Below are 22,843 nucleotides of genomic sequence, written 5' to 3' on the forward strand. Positions count from 1 at the left end.
TGACCAGAATCATGGAGACAGCAAGGAACAGAACCAATATTCTAAGCTATATCCTCTGCTATTTCCATTGTACTGTGCTGCCTTTTAATCATTTAAATCACTACATTCTAGGAAACAAAATGATTTCAGGAAAGCATCTGGTATTCCTGCCTCTAGGCAGTTGTCTGAATCATAACTAAGTAATTTCTGGTTGCAGGGAAGGATAGGATTTCTAGTGAGAGTATAACCTGTCCTGGTAGTAACACAATCATAGTGGTGGAGAAGACACTGATAATTCAAGCTATGATCTCAGCAAACCATACTTCCCATGTTCAGTCTCTTCCTACTTTCTTGCCCTGTGTTGTCATCACCATGTGAACTCTATTGAGTTTCCTGGTTTCTGGCAAATGCTTTGTTCTGCTCCTGCTTTACCCTCTACCTCATTCCCTCCCTCTTATGGTCTGGAGGATATGTTCCTTCCCTGAAGTTCTCTAGAGTACAAAAAATTCACAAATTCCTTTAGAGTTCAGCGTTAGTGTTTACTCAAAAGCAGAGTAGTCTTCATTATGTCTGATTGAAATATGCTATACTACAACTCTGTGTTGATAGTGAGACAGTGTTTGGTAGACTAAAACCATTTTAATGGCTCCTTTACTCTAATGTGGTAGATTTTTTATTAATATAAAAATAGATTATGAGTCACATGTATGTGTGTACTTGTGCCTAGGTATGCTTTGACAGACCTGGTGTGGCTACCACAGTTTTCATTTTCTTGGCATCTGATGGTATGGTCCATGGTGAAAAGCAGCGGCCAACAGTGACCCTTCATTTGAGTGACGCCAATGGACAAAACCACTCACTTGGTAAGTGCTACTTTTCTCCCTTCTTGAATAGGAGGAATGTGGAACCCCCAAATGAGGGAGACTCATTCTTTCCTTCCATTTTGATCCATTCTTACTTTTACTGTACCCCTTATATACTGAACATTTCCTTGAGCAAAAAAAAAAAAAAAAAAGAAAGAAAGAAAGAAAGAAAATGGGAAAAGAAAAAGAAAAACCAAATGTAAATGAAATCACATACAGCCAATAGTGTTTATTCTACTCTATATTTTTTAGAATTATGTCTATGACCCATGTATACTTGGTCAAAATCTGAATTCATCTTGTTATATACTTTTTTTCTATAATGCTAACTTCTATCTCAGAGGGATGCTCATTAAATCAATCACTAAGCATTTATTAAATGCTTACTGTTCAATAATTACATTACCAGGTATTGGTTTAAACACTGGGATTACAAATAAAACAAATGTAACAGTCTACTCCCAAGCAGCTTATATTCTAGTTAGAGAGGCAAAAAAAGACATATCTGTATGATAATAAGTATATACAGATTGATAACAAGAGAATAAATATAACAATGGAGTTAAATATGTGGTAGGGCACTATATACAAATATACACATTCATAATATATATTATATAATTCTACATGCACTATGTACATATATACATATATGCATACACAAAAGTATGTATTTGTGTGTGTGTGTGTGTGTGTGTGTGTGTGTGTAAGGATGACACTAACATTTCAAGGCATCAGGAAATGCTTCACATAAAATAATAATCATGTTTGATCTACATCTTGAAGGATTATATTAGGCAAAGGTAAAGAAAGATAGGAGTACCTTCTATGTATGGAGGAAAGCTAATGTTAAGACATAGAGATGAGAAATGGAGTGTCCTAAGGAAGGGAGAGTAGGCCACCTTCAAAGGATTGCAAAGTGAGGAAAGGTATATAATAGAAAATGAGTCTAGAAAGATAAATTGTGAGACAAATTAGGAAGGATTTAACAGCAAAATAAGAGTTAATATTTTATTCTGTAGGGAATAGGAAACAAAACTGTGAGCATAAGCTAAAATAATGGTTATGAAAACATTTAAAATATAAATTAAATACGGAGGGAAAATATTTTTTGAGGAGTTACTTTCCTCTTCTTTGGGTTTATATCCTTCCTTCATATAGAATGAAAGAAACCTTAAAGGAATACACCAAGGAACTGCTGCTGAGCAGGCTAATAACTTGGTTTCTTCTTACTATGCAGAGAGAGACTAACATGTCATCCTTTCTCCATCTCAATATAAAAGAGGTTGAGAATCACTGATTACCTACAAACATTAGGGTAGGTTGTTCTTTTCTCATGCTCTTTCCAAAGGGATGGACCCAGAAGGAAATGCATGAACTACCACAAAGATCTAGTTGAGAAAGGGATCTTGGCATTGAAAATATTCAGAACAAGGTCCCATTTTAGAATCTTTCAGCATTACAATTATAAAATAACATGTTCCAGAAAACTGGGGAAAACTAGCCAATCAGATCACCAGCATTAAAAAAAAAAGTTCCTTTGCTGGTACATATAGCTCCAGGCTTACTGACTCCACCAGGAAGTTCCATCTATCAAGATTATAGTTCTACCTTTACCACTCTTCTCCCCTGCCATGAACTTGTGCTCCTTCCTCTTTTTTATCCTCTTCTCTGAGATGGACAGCATAATATACAGTGATTGCATTTAGTAGGCATGGTTTTAGCTGGATTTTTTTTTATATGTTATTAAACACAAAATTTAAAAAAAAAGATATTTAGTAAGAACTAGGTTTTTCTGCTCTGGATTGACAATAAATTTCCTGGTCAGATGTTACAGTTTGAAGTTCTTTTATAGCATCCTTTCTTTCCCCTACAGGAACCTATGAACTATCATGCCAACATAACCCATTGGCAATTAATGTGACCCACAATCTGAATTTTCTTTTTCACCAAATCACCGCAGTGCTGCTTAATTTTTCTTCACCATTTGTGGGCATCTCAGCAGTGGCCCTAAGGACTTCCTTAAATATTAACCCATCAATCCCCAACAAATGTATCCTGGGGCATGAAGGGCATGGACACCAACAATCAAGGTACGCGGTCTCTTTATGCTCTTTTTTCTCTTGTTAGTGAAGTCCATATTTTAAGATGGATGTTCAGTAGTTATAACTCCATTATTATGACTAATAAAATTATTCAGGATACTAAAATAGAATGTCAACATTTATAAAGGAGAACATGAGTATTGTATTTTAGAATTTATTCTTTGCTTAGTCAAACTTTTCTATTTATATCTCATTATTCCCTTTTACACACTTTCTATTTCAGTGATATTTGATCACTATCCTCATTACGTCTTGCCTTTCCCTTCCTCCTGCCTTTCTTTGTTCATACAATTTCCCTAGTTGTTTCTTGTTGAATCAGCTTGCAGGTGTGTGTGTGTGTGTGTGTGTGTGTGTGTGTGTGTGTGTAAAAATTTCCCCCTCGAATGCTTCATTATGGCATGAAAATCACATTGGTTTCTAAAGGCAATGCCAATGGAGCTCAAATTTGACTGGGTCTTGGAAGTTTGGAGAGACTTTGATGCCAAGAACTTGTCTGTCATCTCTCTTAGGACTAATGAAGCAAAACACAGGAAAGATTTTTCATCAGGCTGACTGAATGAGAAAGACTTTTTTGTTGCCCCATTAGCACTTCTATACCATTTAACCAAGTTATAGGATAATTGTAAACTTCACTAATGAAAAGGGTACCCACATCAATGAAATCATATCTATATCTGTCTATATATCTATATATATGTATGCATCGAGGCCGATATGTACATGCAGAGTTGTGTAAATGTGGATGAGTATTGGTAAGTTCCACAAGGGTGATATCCATGTTTCATCTATTTATTTTTACTTATTTTTTAGAAATGAATGATTCAATGAGACATCATGTTTCATCTATTTAAAAAAATATATCTTTTACAATATCTAGCATGGTAGTTTGTGTACTATAGACAACTAATAATAGATTCTTTTTTCAAGGAGCACATCTGCTTTTTTTTAAGTCAGTAAATGCATATATTTATTTTTTTTCAAACTTGAAATATAAATGCTGTTTTTTTTAAATTTAATAGCCTTTTATTTATAGGTTATATGTATGGGTAACTTTACAGCATTGACAATTGCCAAACCTCTTGTTCCAATTTTTCTCCTCCTTCCCCCCACCCTCTCCCCCAGAGGGCAGGATGACAGTAGATGTTAAATATATTAAAATATAAATTAGATACACAATAAGTATACATGATCAAACCGTTATTTTGCTGTACAAAAAGAATCGGACTCTGAAATATTGTACAATTAGCCTGTGAAGGAAATCCAAAATGCAGGTGGGCAAAAATATAGGGATTGGGAATTCAATGTAATGGTTTTTAGTCATCTCCCAGAGTTCTTTTGCTGGGCATAGCTGGTTCAGTTCATTACTGCTCCATTGGAAATTATTTGGTTGATCTCATTGCTGAGGATGGCCAAGTCCATCAGAATTGGTCATCATATAGTATTGTTGTTGAAGTATATAATGATAAGGAGCACGTCTTACATAAATATAATTGTTGAAAATCCAAAACAGAGCAAAATATTTTTCCATCATTATGAAGCATGGGCCAGGGTCTATAAAGTGAGGTCCACTTCCATCTTGTCACAACCATTCCCTTATGGAACCACTTCTCTTTTAGGCTAAAAACTTGTTGGCAGAGTGTGCTAGATTTCCAGGGTCACCATTTCTCTTCATTTCTGAGTTCTTTACATTCCAGGATTCCTACATGGAAAGAACTCAGATAATTTCTGTCATTCTTCCCATTCTTCCTCTCTCTAAGAGGCTATGGATATTTATTTTAGGAATTTTTAGAAATGAATTAATCAGAGACTTTAAACATTTTTGTACATGGGATATGCAGTACATAATGCACCTGAGGTGAGTAGCATGAAATATGATCTTTAATAAACTTTTGAGGCAAATGTATTTAAGGATTGGGGATCCCAGGATATTCTGTGGACAAAGACTCTAGGATATCACAAGAGCAGAGGATAGGGAATACTGCTAATACAGGCTGGAGAGGAGTTCAGCTAGAATATGGCCAAGAATTTGGGATAGGGCAAATTTTCCATGCTAACCAGATGCTAAGATCCCTTATTTCTGCATTGTTCAAAAAGTGCAAATACTATTAGAACCTTACACATTATTGTCTCTTAGGGCAAATACTTAGTATTCCCATCCTAGTTATAGTTTGAGAATTGTATCACACAGGGAACATAACAAAGGATAGAGAGAATAGGATAACTATCATTTAAAAAAAAGTGACGTTGCCCAACTGTAAAAGACTACTGGTTATTTTTATTCCATGTAGGGAATTATTTCTATTCTTTCTCACCTCTTTCATTCTGAATGATCACTTATCAGATTTTATTCTTGGTGCTAGTTTAATTCCAAACCTTAAACTATGGATCTTATTTCAAAAAACTTAGTGTCAGTCTTCACCTGTTCCAATTCCAGTCTTCAACTGGCATTGTATCTTGTATCTTGAGACACTGAAGCTGTCTTCCCTTTATGACATTGCCCTCACCCTCATATTTCTCCTAATATCTTAGACTTATCTTTTGCTCTAGTTTTGAAGTTCTCTCTCCTAATGGCCTCTGTATAAGTCCCCTCTCACTGGCCAACTTGAGTTGAAAATTATGGCTTATTACTGGTAGATTTATTTTCAAATTTCTTTTTTCTTTCTCTTCTTCCTCTCTTTCTTTGTTCTCTCTCTTCTCCTTTTCTTCCTTGTTTGCTCCTTTCTTCTCAAATTCTTCTTTCTTTTCCTCTTCAACACCTATCATAATGACTAACAAATTATAATTGCTTGCCAATTGATTTCTTTATTGATTTATTAATCTTTTAGTTCCTTCCATTGTATAGTCTAAGAGTATCAACTCATGACTCATACCTGGATCTCTTTCATCTGATAGTAAATATCATAGGATTTAATTGGAAAGGACCTTAGATATCATGTAGTTCATCCATCCCCTCATTTTATAAGCAATAACAAACTTGTACATTTCCTTATGCAAAAGAGAACAAAATTCTCTCATGTTCTGCTATGCACGACAATCTTTTTTCTATTTTGTATTTAATTTTAAAATAAATACATTAAAAAGAGAATAAACGGATTACGTACTAAACTTTTATTATCATAACATAATCATTTTTGTTGTTTTTTCAGCATCATTCCCAAATTACAAAGAGCTTTATTCTCTCATTATTATTTATTTGTTTTTAGGATTCTTTTCTTTTTTTTTTAATTTTAAGTTTTAGATTCTCTCTCTCCCTTCTGTGCCTTCCCCACCTACTATGAAGAAAAGCGAAATGATATCAATTATACATGTGAAATCATGTAAAACATGTAAATATTAGCCATATTACAAAAAAAAAAAGAAAAGAAAGTCAAAAAATTATACTTCAATTTGAACTCAAAGTTCATAACTTCTTTCTGTGGAGATAGATTTTTTTCATCATGAGTCTCTTGATTTTGTTATATTGATTTGAGTAGACAAGTCTTTCACAATTGATCAACATTACTGTTACTGTGCACAATGATCTTTTCATTTCAATTTTCATCAGTTTATTTAGGTCTTATCACTTTCTTTCCCCTGAAGCCCCATTCCCCATCATTTCTTATAGAAAAATAGTGCTCCAAGACAATTCTATACCATAATTTGTCCAACAATTAACCGATTGATAAACATCTCTTTGATTTCTAATTCTGTGGTATCACTAACAGAGTTGCTATAAATATTTTTGTACATGTATGTCCTTTTCTCTTTTATTTGATCTCTTTGTAGTACAGATTTAGTAATGCTATTGATGAATATACAAGAAGTAGGCAGTTTAATAGCTCTTTAGGCACAGTTCCAAATTGTTCTCCAGAATGGTTGGTTGGACCAAGTTGATAACTCCACTAATAGTCTATTTCCTCACCCCCTCCAGCATTTGTTATTTCTGATAGGTACAAGGTGGTATCCTTGTTTCATAGATTTCATAGATTTCTCTACTAAAAAATAATTTAGAACATTTTTTTTCAGATCACAATAATTAACAGTCCAATAAACTCTCTCTTGTGACAAGTTAACATAGCCAATCAGAACAAACCCATACATTTTCCATGTCCAAAAATATGTGTTTCATTGGCCCTTCTAGTCAATCACTTTTTTTGTTAAGAGTTGAGAAACATACTTCATCATTAGTCCTATGAAGTCATGGTTGGCTATTGCATTGATAGTAGTACTTGTTTCACAGTTGCTTTTTGATGTTTAATCATAGAAATTGTTCACCTGGTTCTGCTCAGCTTCCTCTGCCTTTGTTCCTAAGTCTTTCTGAGTTTCTGTCTCAATCCCTTTGAACATTTTAATGGCAAAATAATATTCCATTATATTCCTAAAGCATATTTTTATCATTCTCCAGGCAACCCGTTAGCTTCCTCTTGTTTGCAACTTAAAAAGTAGTGCTATAAATATCCTTACAAAATTGGATCCTTTTTCTCTGTTTTTGACCTCTTTAGGATATATATGCCTAGTAGTAATATCACTCAAAATGTATGAACAGTTTAGTTGCTTTTAAGATATATTTTTCAACTGCTTTCCAGAATGGTTGGATCAATTTACAGCTTTAACAACAGTACATAAGTGTGTATTTCCTCACATGTCCCATCCAACATTTTGTTTTGTTTTTTAGTCATATTTGCCAATTAAAAGGGCATGAAGTATACTACTGATGTGTATCCCTAAGAAATCATAAAAGAAGGAAAAGGACCCACATGTGCAAAAATGTTTTTGTGATAGAAAAGAATTGGAAAATGAATGGATGCTCATCAATTGGGGAATAGCTGAATAAGACATGTTATATGATAATAATGGAATATTATTGTTCTATAAAAATGATGAACAGGATGATTTTAGAAAGGATTTACATGAACTAATCAGAGTGAAGCAAGTAAAACATTGTACATGGCAACAAGATTGCGTGATCAATGATGATAGACTTGGTTCTTCTCAACAATTCAGAGATCCAAAGTAATTCTGATAATTTCTGGATGGAAAAGGCCATCTACATCCAGAGAGAACTGTGGAGATTCAGTGTGGATCAAAACATACCATTTTCCCTTTTTATATTCTTTTGTCCATGGTTTTTTCTTTTTCTTCTGATTTTTATTTTCTCCCAATATGACTTGAATGGGAATATGTAAAAAATGAATGTATGTATATAACCTAAAAAAATTAACAAAAGATAAAAAAGACATGAGTTGTTTTATTTTGCATTTTTCTTATTGTTAGTTATTTGAAATAATTTTTTCATGTGATTATTGTTAGTTTGTTTTCATTATTTTGGGAACTGCCTAATGATATCTTTTGACCATTCACTTATTAGGAAGTAACTCTTCTTTTTATACATTTGAATCATTTCTCCATAGATCTTGAATACTATCAAGAAATTCACTGACAAAATTTCTCAGCTAACTTTCGCTTTTAATATACCTCCTACTTGGTTAAGAGCTTGCCTCCTCTCCCTCATCATAGAACTCTATTATTATGTGATAGCTAAGATTTATATCTAAGTATTGTATCTATTTGGATATGATTGTAGAATATGATGTGAGATGTTATTCCAAATCCACTTTCTGATAAATTTTTAGTTTTCCCAACTATTTTTGTTGAATACTGATTCCCTTATTCTTATAGTTGAACTCTTGAGTTGATTGAATGCTGTGATGCTTTGTTTATTTGTTACTATAATTTGTGCTCAACTTTTCTATTTTTTAAAATCAGTACCAAATAACTTTAATATTATTGTTTTATAATATAATTTGAGGTCACTTGTTACTAAGTTCCCTTCCTACTCTTTAAAAAAAAAAGATTTTCATGAGATTTGTTATCTGTTATTCTTTCAGATAAATTTTGTAATTATCTTTGTTAGCTCTATAAAGAATCTCTTTATTTGTTTGATTTGTATGTTTGGAATAAATAAAGCAATTTAGGTAGTACTGTCATTTTATTATCATTATCCAATTAATTATCTTCTAAATTATGTAGGTCTACATTTTTTTCTGTGAAGAGTATTTTGTAGTTGAATTCATAAAATTTCTATATTTTTTCTTGGTAAGTAGATCCCCCAACATTTTATACATCCTATAGTTATTTTGGTTGGAATTTCTCATTCTGTTGAAGTTGTACTGATTATATATATATATATATATATATATATATATATATACGCACACGCACATACACACACACACACACACATATAAAGGCTGATGAATTATATCTAAATCCCACATTTAACTGATCAAGAAACTGAGATTCAATATGATTGAGTGAGTTAAGGCTATATCAGTTACAAATAGCATTAATAAAAATATAAATAAATTAATAGGTCTTACAGTAATATTCTATTATTATCACTTCTTCCTCCAATTAGCTCCTACTAAATAATTAGTTATTATTTAGTCATTCTTATTCTTTTTATCCTATTTTAAAATTCTTTTCTATATCAGTCCTGCCTTCTAATGTATAGCACCCTAATTCACAGTTTATACAAAGAGGCATTTTTTATTACATCTCAAGTCAAGTTTGGCATCCTCTATTTTCTTATGGGGGAGAGGAGAGAAGAACTGAAGGAACCGTATCTCACACAATCTGTTAGCATTAGCATGGCAGGTACTTGTATTTTAGTTTGAATAGAACTTTTATTTAGTTCTAAAATATCCTGTTTTCTTTTCTTTTGTTTTGTTTTTTTTACCCAATTAACCAGTGGGAAAAACTTAGCTATTTTTTTCCCCTCTATCTCAAAACTCCTGGTAACCTACTAATCGAAACTTTATTCCTTGGGGTTTTTGTCCAATCCTATACTAGGTCCATTCAATCTCTTAATTGATTTTCATTTTTCTTTTATTATTATTATTATTTTTTGCTGAAAGTCAATTGAGTGATATGCTGAGATTTATGAGCACTCTCATTCCAGAGGCCTCTGAAGGCTTTTTTTTTTCCTATTTGACAAAACACACAATAATAAGTTATATTTATTCAGAATGAGATCAAATCTCATGGGAACCTCAAAGAAATCAGCACATTACAGGTTATCTAAAGGGGAAGACTATTCTAGGCTTTACATCATATAGCTCAGAGACACAGAATTGTAAGCACAGCAACAATCTGAATGCATAAACCAGCCTGTCCTAATCCCAACAGGGAGGTTGATTAACTGATCACTACTGGTTCCTCTTTCCCCCCTTTGATATGACACTATATGAAAAACAACTTTTATGTGCGTGCATCTCAACCAGTGGAAATAGGATATGATTCTCTAGTTTACACAGAATGTATTTGGAATGCATGGAGGTTTCCAAGCCACATGTGATTGACAGAAGCAATGCAAATTGGCTGCTTACTCTTAGCAAGCAAATCAGTGTAATAGGGTAACATGTTAACAGGCAAGCTGACAGACACCCGTGTCTCTCTCTGGTACTGGAGGAGCTGACTGAGATTCTTAAGCCATGTGCATTTACTAAAGAATAAATTAGGCACGAGTCTGTATGGGCAGATCTATATCAAACACAGTTGTATATATGAACATACTATAAACTATGAAACCCTCAAATTCTGGGCACAAAGGGATTCCTGACCACCGCCATCCTACCCCTTATGACCTGAATTCCCTTACTCCTTGAGCAATACAGTCTTTTAATTGAAACTTTTGTCTCTAAGTAACCATACCCTTATCCATCATTCTCCAAGTACTATGCTCTTCCCTCTTTAGGAAATGGAAGCAGCAGATTTATTTGACATAACAAAAGATGGTATGTAGATCTTAATGATTCAAAATTTATTAAAAATTGATAAATTTGCCTATCAGAGTTAGTACCTTGTTTGGAGCTCAGAAAATGAAGCTATATAGGGTTATCAGGACATTTGTCTCAAGTGATGACATGAGAGTGATTCTTCTTTCTCTTTTCTCCCTCCTTGCTAGCTATCAGGATATACTATCCCTGCTTCCCTCTCCAGTCTAGACTTACATAATCTCCTTTCCTAAGGTCTTGTGGCCATTATGTTCTCTTCTCAAGGAAGCTTTCCTTTAGGACAGTCTGACAACTTTATCCTCTAATCTGGGGATGTTTATCCTACATGAGAGTCCTGTGTCCATAGTAGTATTGTTGAGGGGGATATGAAAAAAAAGGAGGCTTCAATTCACATCCTTTCTTGTGATGATTACAGATAAGAGTGTGTGTGTATGTGTGTGTGTGTGTGTGTGTGTGTGTGTGTGTGTGTATGTTATGTATGTATTAGTTTAATTGTTAGAAACAAATTTTTATTCAGGTAAAGGTGAGACTAAATGGACTTTAGGATTCCTTCCAATTCTAAGAATCTAATTTTGAACTCTTTATTTAATTGATAAGAAAACTGAAATTTAGGAAAGTAGAAAGGAAGGGAAGAAGCATTTATGTAGCAATTACCATATTGCAATCTGTGCTAAACACTCTTTTTCTTTTTACAAATATCTTATCTGATTCTAACAACAACCATATGAGTTAGGCATTTTATCATCCCGAATTTACAGTTGAGGAAACTGAGGCAAACACTGATTTGTTCAGGATTACAAAGCTAGTAAGTAGCTAAAAAATCAATGACTTATCTAAGGTTACATGAGCAGTCAGATTCAGCACTAGAAGGTAACTTTAGTTTAAGGTCATGGGTCTTTCCTTAGTACTCCAGGTTGGTCCTTAGGAAACTATTTATGGAGCTAAAGAAGCTCTGGACTGATATTCAATGGGGAAAATAATGAATAAAGATAGGCTTATGAATAACTACTTAAGCAAAAGTTTACCACAAAAAAAAAATCGGCCTGAATTACGAGAATTATTCCAATAAACTTATTTTCATTGACTTGCAATATATGCAATGTCTTGGACTCAAATCTGTCATCTGAGAAATTCCCCAGTTCCATATTTTTAAGCTCCCTTCTCCAGTTTTCTGTAATCAGAATTCCTGGAAGAGCTATCCTCACTACCATGGGATAGTGGTGACCTTTAACCTGAATGACCAGTGGACGAGGGATGCTATACCTCTGAAAGCTTTGAATGGCTGATATCTGAATCACCTTAGATGGCAAAATTCCATATCCTTTGCTTCCATACCATTTCTTTTATGGGTAGCTGTGTTGAACATAAGATGATGCTTTCTTATATTTTTAGTACCTATCTTTCCTTTCCAAAATTGGATTTCCTTCACCCTAATAATAATAATCATTTTTAAAAAATATAATTTCAAAATAGACTGGAAATTCATGTTTCTTTTTAATGTTTTTATCTCATCTTGTGTCCAAGGCAAATATGCAATAGCATAAATACCCTCATTTAACTTTTTCAGTATAAACACATGTACAAATTAAGTCAGAAAAAAATTAGCTTTTCACCAATATAAAATCTTAATGGTTCCTAAGATTTACATTTTATCAAATTTACATCTTTAAAGAAAAAGCTGAATTTTTCATTACTCTTTTCATATTAATAAAAGTAATGCCTCACATTTATACATATTTTTATTATGAAGTATTTTAATGGCCATCGTCTACTATAATTCTCACAACTCTTTGAGATATGTGTATTTATATATATTTGTATAAATGTATACGTGTAGATGCATATGAATGTATATATATTAATATGTATAATATGTATATATTTGCATGTATATATCTGCATATGTATATGTGTATACACGAGCATAGAGATACTATACATAGTTTGTACCTTGATATTTCCCCACATAGTTGTATTATGTGTTAAGCTATATTCTTACCACTTTTGGACTCAGTCTCTGCTTGTTGGACTCTTGTTCATCCTTCAAGACCCAGCTAAAACACTTCCTCCTCCATAAGCCAGCAAATGAAGGTTGTTTCTTTTCCTGGTTTCACTACATAAAATTTGCTATCACTTATCATTTTATAACATTTCTTATAGTAGAAGGTTAGTACATTAGAAACCAGAGAAATGCCTAAGACTCTACACAGTTGGTAGTCCCTTGTTGGAAGTTCAGGATTCTCTAATATAAGATCAGGAGAGATATACAATATTCAATGTTTTTTTTTACTATTTTGTAGCAAAAAAAAAACAAAAAACAAAAAACAAAAAAACAAAACCTTAAACCTTACTCACTCAAGTTACCATTTTATTGTTCTTCTTCTGTTAATGTCTAAACTTAAGGAAGAGTAGTCTATAATTCTTAACTTTCTTGTCATCTGACATCTGTCTAAAACTATTTTTTTCTCCCCCATAACTCCTCTAGCATGTCAGTTAGTTCTTAGATTGGTACACATTCCAAAATTCTGGCTTCAGAGTTCCTTGATCTCCTCAGCTCCATTGACCTCCATGTCTGCTAAGAGTCTTGTAATCCAAGAAAATAACCATATTTTAGAACTCATCACTACCTGGAAATAATATACCCTCCAATATCATTCTAAAACTTTGAAGCTCTCAGCCTTATCATAGTTATTAAATCAGTTCCTTCTCCTTTCCATTTCTAAAATTCCTGTCTTCTGTCACAAGCTTCCATATTTTCCAATCCATTATTATTTTTAATTAAAAATTTTATGGATTAATTCAGTTCTTCTATCACATTCATTTCTCAGTATTACCCTTCATCTCCCTTCCCTGCCTACAAACATCCCCTACAACAACAATTGGTGATGATGATAATGATATTAAAATATTAATGATATAAAATGATATTGATATTAATAATGATATTAAAAGTTCAGCAAAGCCAACCAGCATATCTATCATTTTTGACAGCATGTGCAATAATTCACACACCAACAGGAGAGCCATTCCTTTATTCTTCCTGAACTTGGTCTCTCTTTCTATTATAACTTTTGGTCTCTCAAATCTCTATCAGCCTTACAAGCTGGCTTCATGTTTCCCTTCTCCCTGCTCAGGCCTTTAATCTCATTGGTAGCCATTTCAATGGTCCTCAGTTTCTTAGTACTTGGTTTACCAATTCCCAACTCCTGGGTAAACTTCCTGGATTTAAAACTATGAATCAACTTGTTTTCTACTTTTCTTCCTGAACTGCCAAGAATTGCTGGTAAATGTTATGAAACTGGGTCAGTTGGCTCTGATATAAATTCATGCTATGTAACCCCTGCTGGGCCTTCATTGCTATCTGGCAAACATTATCTTTATCCTTAGCAGACTCCTGATGACATTACCCATAGTGTCTCTTCCAAATTGTCTACTCAAGACTTCCTTATCATCCCATTGTTTTCCCTTAAACCAGTCCTTTCTTAACTCCCAAATTTCTGCTAAAAGATCTACCTTTATGCAAATCACTTAAATTTAAAATATGAAAGCCATCCCAGTAAAGAGGACTGATTTTTTGGGTCAGAGAAATTTCATGCTTCCTGTGTGACTTTGGACAAATCATTATTTACTCCTCAGTTTCCCCATTTTTAAAATGACAAAGGTTGTGCTATGACCTCTAAGGTCCTTCTAGCTCAAACTTGGATTTTCAACTTTACTTCCTCTTTCAATATTTTAACAACTCATCAAATATTGGATCTTATCAATTTTATTTTCAGAACAATTAGTTATCTAGCTCCTGTGCTCCATTTTCATTCCTACCAACTTAATTTGATCACTTATCACTTTTTGTCTTACACTATTACACTAATCTTCTAACCCCTTGCTTCCAAGTTCTCTTCTTCCAATTTGTCCTTAATAAACTGCCACCTTATTATTAATGCCTCTTTAGCACTATTCCTTTTACAAATATTCAAATGACTCATCTTCATTTATGGAATAAATTGCAGACTACTTAATTTGATATTCAAGATAATCTGCAATTTTATTCTAATTTTGCTCTTTAGTCTTCTTTCCCTGGACTTATCCTTTCTGACCACTTCTCTGTCTTCTTTCATATTTCTCCCTATGCCAAGAATGTTCTAATTTGCCCTTAGAAACCCTGCCTATTCCTTCAAGAATTGACCTCAGGTGCCAATTTCTTTGTGTTCTTTATGGACATACTGAGATCTAACCCTTTATTCTCTTCAAACGTTATAGAAGTCTCTGTGTTTAGTCTCCTCTTATTACCTATTCATACTCCCCATTTCTATTAAATTTACTAGTGTATTTGTCTTCTTCACCCATTACTATAGACTGCTTCTTGAAAGCAGACTTTTATTGAACTCTCTGGCCTACTCAGGCAGAATTTGTCAGACAGAATATAATAGCATTCAAAGACATACAAATTTTTAAAAATTCTGGATCAAGTAAGATATTGCTTCTTCTGGACCTTTACTTTGATCCTTTAGTTGTACTTTTTATGAATTTTCTTCCCAATTAGAATATTAACTCCTTGAAAACAAAGACTGTCTTACTTTTTGCTGCTGTTTGTACCTCAACACTTTGCACAATGCTTGATACATAAAAACACTTAATAATTGCCTTTTTCATTCATTCATTCCATAAGTATGGAAAATGGAGAGTTAGCTGTCATTGTAATTTGGGGATAGGGTTAGTTTGGTGGTTCAATGGATAAAAGTACTAGGCTTGGAGTCAGAAAGATGAGTCTTCCTGAGTTCAAATCTAGCTTCAGACACAAATCTGTTTGCCTCAGTATGCTGGACTTGAAATTTGGAAAACCTGGGTTTATGTCCTATTTCTGACCCTTACTAGCTTTGTGACCATGGGGAAGCTATTTAATTTCTTCAAACTTTGGTTTTCTTATGTGGAAAGTAGGGCACAAGATTGCTGTGAGGATCAAAGTAAATCATGTATATAAAGTGCTTTGAAAACCTTAATGAGCTATAAAAATGCTAGCTATTCTTACTCTATTCTTACTTATTTTTGTTAGTTATTTAGGATTTGCAAAATGCTTTAAAATATTTTCTTTTTATCTTTACCAATACCCTGGGAAGTTGTTATTGTTGTTCAGTCATTTTATTCATGTCTGATTCTTCATGACCCCATTTGGGGTTTTCTTGGAAGAAATACTAAAGTGATTGACATTTCCTTCTTCAGATCATTTTACAGATGAGGAAACTGAGACATACAAAGTGAAATGACTTGCCCAGGGTCATATAGTTAGTGTCTGAAACCAGGTTTGTACTTTAAAAGATGAGTCTTCCTGACTCCAGTCCTGATGCTCTATCCACTACAATATCTAGTTGTCCAAATGCTGGGAAGTAGATATTATCATTATCCCTATTTTACAGATGAGGTAATTAAGGCAGATAGAATTTAAGTGAATTTCCAGAGTCAGCAAGTTTTTAAGCTAGAAACCTAGTAAGAATTTAAGGCAAAATTTGAACTCAAGACTTCCAAACTCCAAATCCAGATCCATATCACTTATACTTTCCATATGCCAACTATTAATCACAATCTACTTTCTTGATAATTTATCCTTCATCTTCTGGGACACTGCTTGTTCCTGGTCCTCCTACAATTTGAACTTGGGACCATTCTATATAACTATTTGGTGCTGTTTTTGTTATTTATGCTTTTGTCCCCCCTGTCTTCTTCTAGTTCCCCCTGTTCTTCTCTTTTCCCTTTTCCAGGAATATCATCAAAGACATAATATGTTGGGCACATATATGCTAATTCAAACTTTTACTCATGCTCTTCCATATATAGCCCCAGTGTTGGTGGGAGATTACTAAGGAAACTAATTCATTATAGGAATTAAGAAATTACTATCAGTAGTCATCTTAAGTCTCTGCATATCTCTGTGGATATATACGTACACATATACATGTGTGTAGAATTAGCTGAGTGAAGACACTCTCATGGGAATATAGCCTTCAACTATAGACCTTATAATAACTTTATTGAGATTTTATAATAACAAATAGAGCTATAGTTAAAAGTTGCAGATATTTATCCCCTCCTGTTTCCCACTACCTCTTAATTAGCATTTAAATACTTCTTTTAAAGGTGATGATAGCTTTGAATTCTCTTATCTGCTGGTATTGCTGTTCTCTGGGGAAATTTAAACTAAGAATTTATTATTATTAACTTGTATTCTTTTGTTTCTGGGTTAGATTTCCGCAACTAGAATGTAAGTCTGGACTCCCCCAAACAATGGAAATAAAGGCCAAGTGAGGGGTGGGGGCTTCTGCGTTCAGAATATTGTGTTTTGCAAGTTATTCTTTGCACTCCTTTTGCTGATACACACCTTGTTAAATGGGAGATCATCAAAAACCCTTTTTGCTTTTTCTTACTCTGAGAGTCTGATTGTTTTTGTGGTTGATACTGTCCCACACATGTGTTTTTACATATGTATATATGGGATCTATCTCTGTAATTTTCTGGTTAGCTTTCTGGAGGTCCTTTGGACGGGTCTTGGTTTCAGCATAATAGACACCAAAAGAATGGTCAGGAATAGAGTCTAGAGTCTTCATTGTCTCTTTCAAGTCTCCTTTATAGTCTGTGTCTGTCATAGTCTAACCCAGTCTTGATATTAGTGCAGGAAGCAGGAGAGCCACCAGGAGGATGGTCATAGATGGAATGTCTCGTTTCCAGTCCTTCTCAGCCCTTAAATAACTTGGTATGATTACATCATTACAGCACACTATATATGTGTGAACTAGAGAACCATCATATCACCATACTAAGTACTAAGAATATATGTGAACTAGAGAACTATCATCTCATCAATTCCACTGAGTTAACACCTTGTTTCGAGTATACTTCTTCAGAGTTCAGGCCCTCTTCATATCTCCAGTTGTCCTGTTCTATATCTTGCCATTTTACCCATAAGACTCTGTAAGAGAGAGGAGACTGGTGACATCACATAGCCTTATGTCATTTAAATCCAATTCATTTGCAAGTCAAGACATTACCTTTCTCCCCTACTAACAAGCACCTTCTCACACTGTCCAAAGTATGCTCAAGTCTATACATTTATTTACCTTAAAAAGATAATTTAAAAGATATCTGCTGCTGTTCAAAAAAGAAAAGCCATATAGTATGCATTGCAAAGTCAGACACAAGTAATTGATTTTTAAAGTTACTGTCTAGTCTGGATGTAGCTATATTTCATTATCCCTGCTTCAGTATTGAGTATAAAAATTTGCCAGGGGAGGGATTTAAGGAAAAGAGAGTAAAAGAATACCTTTTTTGTATGACTTGTATAATCAGGGCTCCCCTGATCCTATAAGTGCCTCTAGGGAGCAGATATTATTGTATCCATCATTTGAATGACAAACTGAGGCATGGAGACATTTTTCCCAGGTCACAGTAAAATTTTGGTGGAGTTTGGGAGAAAACCCAAGTCTACTGATTCCCAGTAAGGGCCAGAGCCAAGAACACAACCCAATCCTCTTGGCATCACAACCACTGCTGTAATCAATCTTTGAATTTAATCTCTGCAATAGCATCATTCCATTTCTATTATCTGTCATTCTGTTTTATGCTTCACTTTTTTTTTCCTGGAATCCTCATTGTTGTTACTTTAACCATCCCTATTGTATATAAGTTACTTGGAGTAGGATTCAAATCTTCTATGACCCCATTCCTACTTGCCTAGCTCTGTGCTGGCCTCCTTAGTTCTTCAGGTTTTTCCTTTCTTTAGGGAACCTATCACCATTTTTTTTTGAGTTATCTCCCATAAGATGCTCTAATAAAGCCTAGGTTCCCTCTGTTTCCTTTCTTAGATACAATTGGGCAAAGTATTTATATAGCTTTTGGCTTTTAATTTTTATATTTAACCAAGGATTTCCTTTGAAGACTCACTGATGATGGGAAGTGCTTTCTCTCACTGCTGGGAAAGGCACTATAGAAATAAAATATGTATTGTATTCCTACTCATTTGATTATCTTCTTCCCCAAAGCAGTTTAGTAAATTACCATGGAATCTGTTTTTTGTTTCTCCTCCTTTCTTTTAAGCAAGGAAAGAATTATAGCTGCTAAATTGTTCCCTAGACTTCTTGCCCAACTTATTTTTCCAAGAAAGATTTGTGTACAATAGAACAGGAGAGGATGAGAAACAACTCTGGTTCTCTGGTCCCCCCTCCCAGTTTTCATGGATCATGAACTGAAAGTTGGAAAGGACCTAGAGGCTTTCTAGTCTAAACCTCCTTGTTTTATAGGTAGAGAAATTTAAGTTCCTGAGAGGGTAAGTGACTTACCAAAAAAGTCTGTCAGGTCACAAGAGATAGAACCAGGTTTAAAATCAGACCATTTGACTCCATGGTTCACCTTTGGAAAACAGCTTGTCTACACCATCATGTGTTAAAAGGTTGTCTGCTTAGGAAATCTACAAAACTGGACATATACTTAACTCATACAAGAAGAGTCCTTGGAAAGTTTATTGATAACTGCAAGAGTTATACCAGAAATATCAGTTATTATTTACATTTCTATAGCTATACCTGCCAAAGTTCATTCAGGGAACCATTTAGCCTAAAACTTTTCACTCCAACCTCCAAAGACTGGTCTTAGATTTGGAAACAGACAGACAAAAGAGGTTGTTTAGTTCAAGTAACTAATTTTATAAATGAGGAAAGTGAAGTAGGTCATCTGATCAATCAGTACAATCAGTTCTGCAATCAACAAAAATTTCTTCAGTAGCAGTTGGAACTGAGATAAGAAGAGAATTGAGGCAGGCAGACCAATTAGCTTGTAGCAATAATCTAGGTGAGAAATGATTAAAGTATGAATTAAGATGGGGACATTTATTTTATTTTAAGGCACTTTACAAAGACCACCTCATTTGATCTTCATAACTATCCTATGAAATGGGTAATATTATTATACTGCTTTTACAGATGAGGAACTGAGGTCTAAATAACTCGCCTGTGATCACACAGCTAGTAAATATGTAAAGCTAGATTGGAACTAAAGTTTTCCTGACTTGAGAACCACTGCTGTGTCTATTATATCACCTGAATGTTAACTGAATTAATAGAAGGGAAATCAGATGTTAGGGACGTTCTGGAGCTAGAAACAGGATGACATGGCAACTGATTGGTTTAAGTCAGGTGATACAAAGTGAAGAATGGAGGAAAACGCCAAAGTTAAAAGATTACAAGAATGTAATGTCTTTAACAGAAATAGTGCAGTTTAGAATGGATATGATTAACTTTAAGGGTAACCATGCTGACAGTTCCACCATGCTGGAAAAATAAGACTGCAAATATAGTCCTAGAAAAAGTGTCTTTTTAATCTCCTCATGAATAATCCAGCTAAACTGATCTTTGTTTCCCATCTATAAACAGTGTGTATGTGTGTTATATATGAGTCTCTGTGTGAGCATGGATACCAAGAGCAACCTTGATGATGGAATTAGAAGTAATAGGTAGGATGTCACAAGTCAATCCCATATCGTACAATTAATTGAAAGATGAAGCAAATACAAGATTTTTTGTTGACTAAAAATATCTAGTAATTAGAGCAAAATAATGTCTCTAACAAGATATATTTCTTGCATACATTAAATTTATTTAAGATTCATTAAAGGGAATAATACAGGTAACTTTCTTTGAAAGACTGATCATCAATATCATTGAAGCATAAAATATTTACTCACCAATGTCACAGAAAAGAGTTATCTCAGAGTTGTACTCCACTGTTGTTTGTCCTTTGTTCTTGAAGAAGACAATAGCATCAGGGAGGTGATGCCATGATTTGCAAGTGAATTTGGATTGAAGTGAGGGAGAGCTGTGTAAAGTTGTCTTCCTTGCTTTCCTCTTCAGAGCCATCTGGGTCCAGGGGCAAGATATAGATCTAGATGGCTGGAGATGGCCCTGGATGGAATAGGAGACCTTGGTCTTTATAAGCTAAGATCTTCAATAGGTCTCAGTTTGATGAGGCTGCACCTATTCAGTGATTAAGGCTAAGTAACAACTGAGGCAAAAAGAAATATCCTCTTTCACCTAGTCCAAAAAAAAAAAAAATCTAAATAAATCTCTTGGTGCTCCTGATTGGAGACAGCATTGTGTCATTTGTATTAAGCTCTAGAATATTTTATACAAGGAACTGAGAGTTAAAAATGCGTTTGTTTTTATATTTTAAGATAAAATTTTATTGTATTTTAAATTTCAAAAATTTAGATTCTGGACATTATTTGGCCTTTGGATCATAGTTTACTGACTGCTGCTGCAGGTGAGATCCTAGATAATTTAGGTATTTATGAGTGACTGAAAAGAATGGCAGAAATATCGATCCCATAAAAACCAAAGGGATAAAGAAGGCCTATTGTTCATGGCATAGAATGTAATTGAATAGTCAAAACTATAGAGTTCATATATCAACATATGTTTTATCATCAACAAATGAACAATTGGCTGGGTCTAGAATTAAAAGTAAAAAGAGAAGAGATTGAATTGTTTTCAAAACACTATACAATTTGTGAAGAGTTGCAGATAACAATGAGCTAATAAAGTGGGAGACTGGAAGAATGGTATCTTTGGAAAAAATAGAGGAATTTGAAAGAGGGACAGATTTGAAAGAAAACATAATTCATTCTATTTAGGACATACTGAGTTTGAGTTATCTATTGGACCTTCGCTTTGAAACATCAAATAGTAAGTTGGTGAAGCAAGACTGAAGGTAAAGGGGAAAAGTGAGGCTGGAGATATAGATCTGTGAGTCATCTATAAAACAATGACAATTAAACCCAATGAAGGAGATGGAGTCACCAGTGGAGAGATTATAGGGTGAGAAGAGAGGAAAGCCCCAGAAAGATCTAAGTTATAACCACACATAAGGGTTAAGGTGTGAATTTTGAGTCAATAGTGAAAGTTAAGGAGTGGTCAGGGGCAGCTAGGTGGCACAGTGGATAGAGCACCAGCTGTGAAGTCAGGAAGACCCCAGTTCAAATTTGACCTCAGACACTTAACACTTCCACACTTAACACTTCCTAGCTGTGTGATCCTGGGCAAGTTACTTAACCCCAATTGCTCAGGGGAAAAAAAAAAAAGAGTAGTCAAACAAGTTGGAGAAAAATCAGCTGAAAATAAAGTCATGAAAATCCAGAGAGGAAAGAATATCTATAAGGAAAAGGTGGTCAGCGAGTCAAATATAGTGAAGACATCAAGAAAACAAGAACGCAGGGGAGGAGAAAAAAAAACATATTTGGCAATTGAGACAACATTAGTAACTTTGTAAAGAATAGTTTCTGGTGAGTGAGCTCAGAAACCAAGTTACAAAGTGTGGAGGGGTGAATAGTGAAATGAGGAAGTAGGTAAAGTGGAATGGATATTGTGTTAAGAGTTGGAAAACCTGGGTTTTGCCAGATGTGTTAGTGTAGGACTGTAATCTTTACAATGAAGAGAAGCTGAGGCTGATGGATTGTTCAAGTTTGGAAGTTCTGAGCTTCAGTAGTGTTGAAGTTGATTGGGCATACAATAAAATCTGGCATCAGTTTGATATGAGGAGTAGAAAAAGATACCAGGCTGTCTAAGGAGATGTGAACTGGTCCAGGTCAAAATTCTTGTTGCATTGAGTTAAATAAAATGGAACCAGGCTATAAGTTTCTTTTTAGTCCAGGGATTTCTTTTCTTGTCTTGCAGGGACTTCATTTAAGCATTTCAGGGTATGAATCTAGTACCAGCTAAACTTGGTTCATAGAGATTGTGTTGCTCCCTTACCAAACCCTACATGTTTCACAACTCCCTGGGCTCAGCCTATGAATATAGCTGTAAAAACTGTCACTCCTGAAATGATAGTGTAATGAATGCTTGGGATAGTCCCTGGGGATGAATTAGAAGTGGGGGGAGACAGAGGCCCAGACATTTGGAGGGCCCTACAGATCATTCATCACAGGAAATGGCCCTCATCTGGTTGGTTACTACTATTGCAAATTAAAAACAAAAGTAGGAATATAGATCTTTTAAAATTCCTCTTCCTTGTTATTTCATATGGCTAATTCCACACCTAAGGATAGCTAGCTGCTGGGAAAGAAATTCACCTTCTACTAGGCTGT

The 22,843-nt window shown here is 34.3% G+C and overlaps 1 protein-coding gene across 1 annotated transcript in view; it reads left to right on the top strand.

Moving 5' to 3' along the window:
- PAPPA2 (pappalysin 2) overlaps positions 1 to 22,843 on the top strand; it is a 363,317-nt gene that overhangs the window by 185,929 nt on the left and 154,545 nt on the right. The window contains exons 12-13 of the mRNA XM_003767459.3: positions 707 to 842; positions 2,719 to 2,935. Coding sequence (XP_003767507.1) covers positions 707 to 842; positions 2,719 to 2,935 — 353 coding nt within the window. The remainder of the gene's footprint in view (positions 1 to 706; positions 843 to 2,718; positions 2,936 to 22,843) is intronic.

Source organism: Sarcophilus harrisii, chromosome 4 (genome assembly GCF_902635505.1).
Source record: "Sarcophilus harrisii chromosome 4, mSarHar1.11, whole genome shotgun sequence".
NCBI classification, from domain to species: domain Eukaryota; kingdom Metazoa; phylum Chordata; class Mammalia; order Dasyuromorphia; family Dasyuridae; genus Sarcophilus; species Sarcophilus harrisii.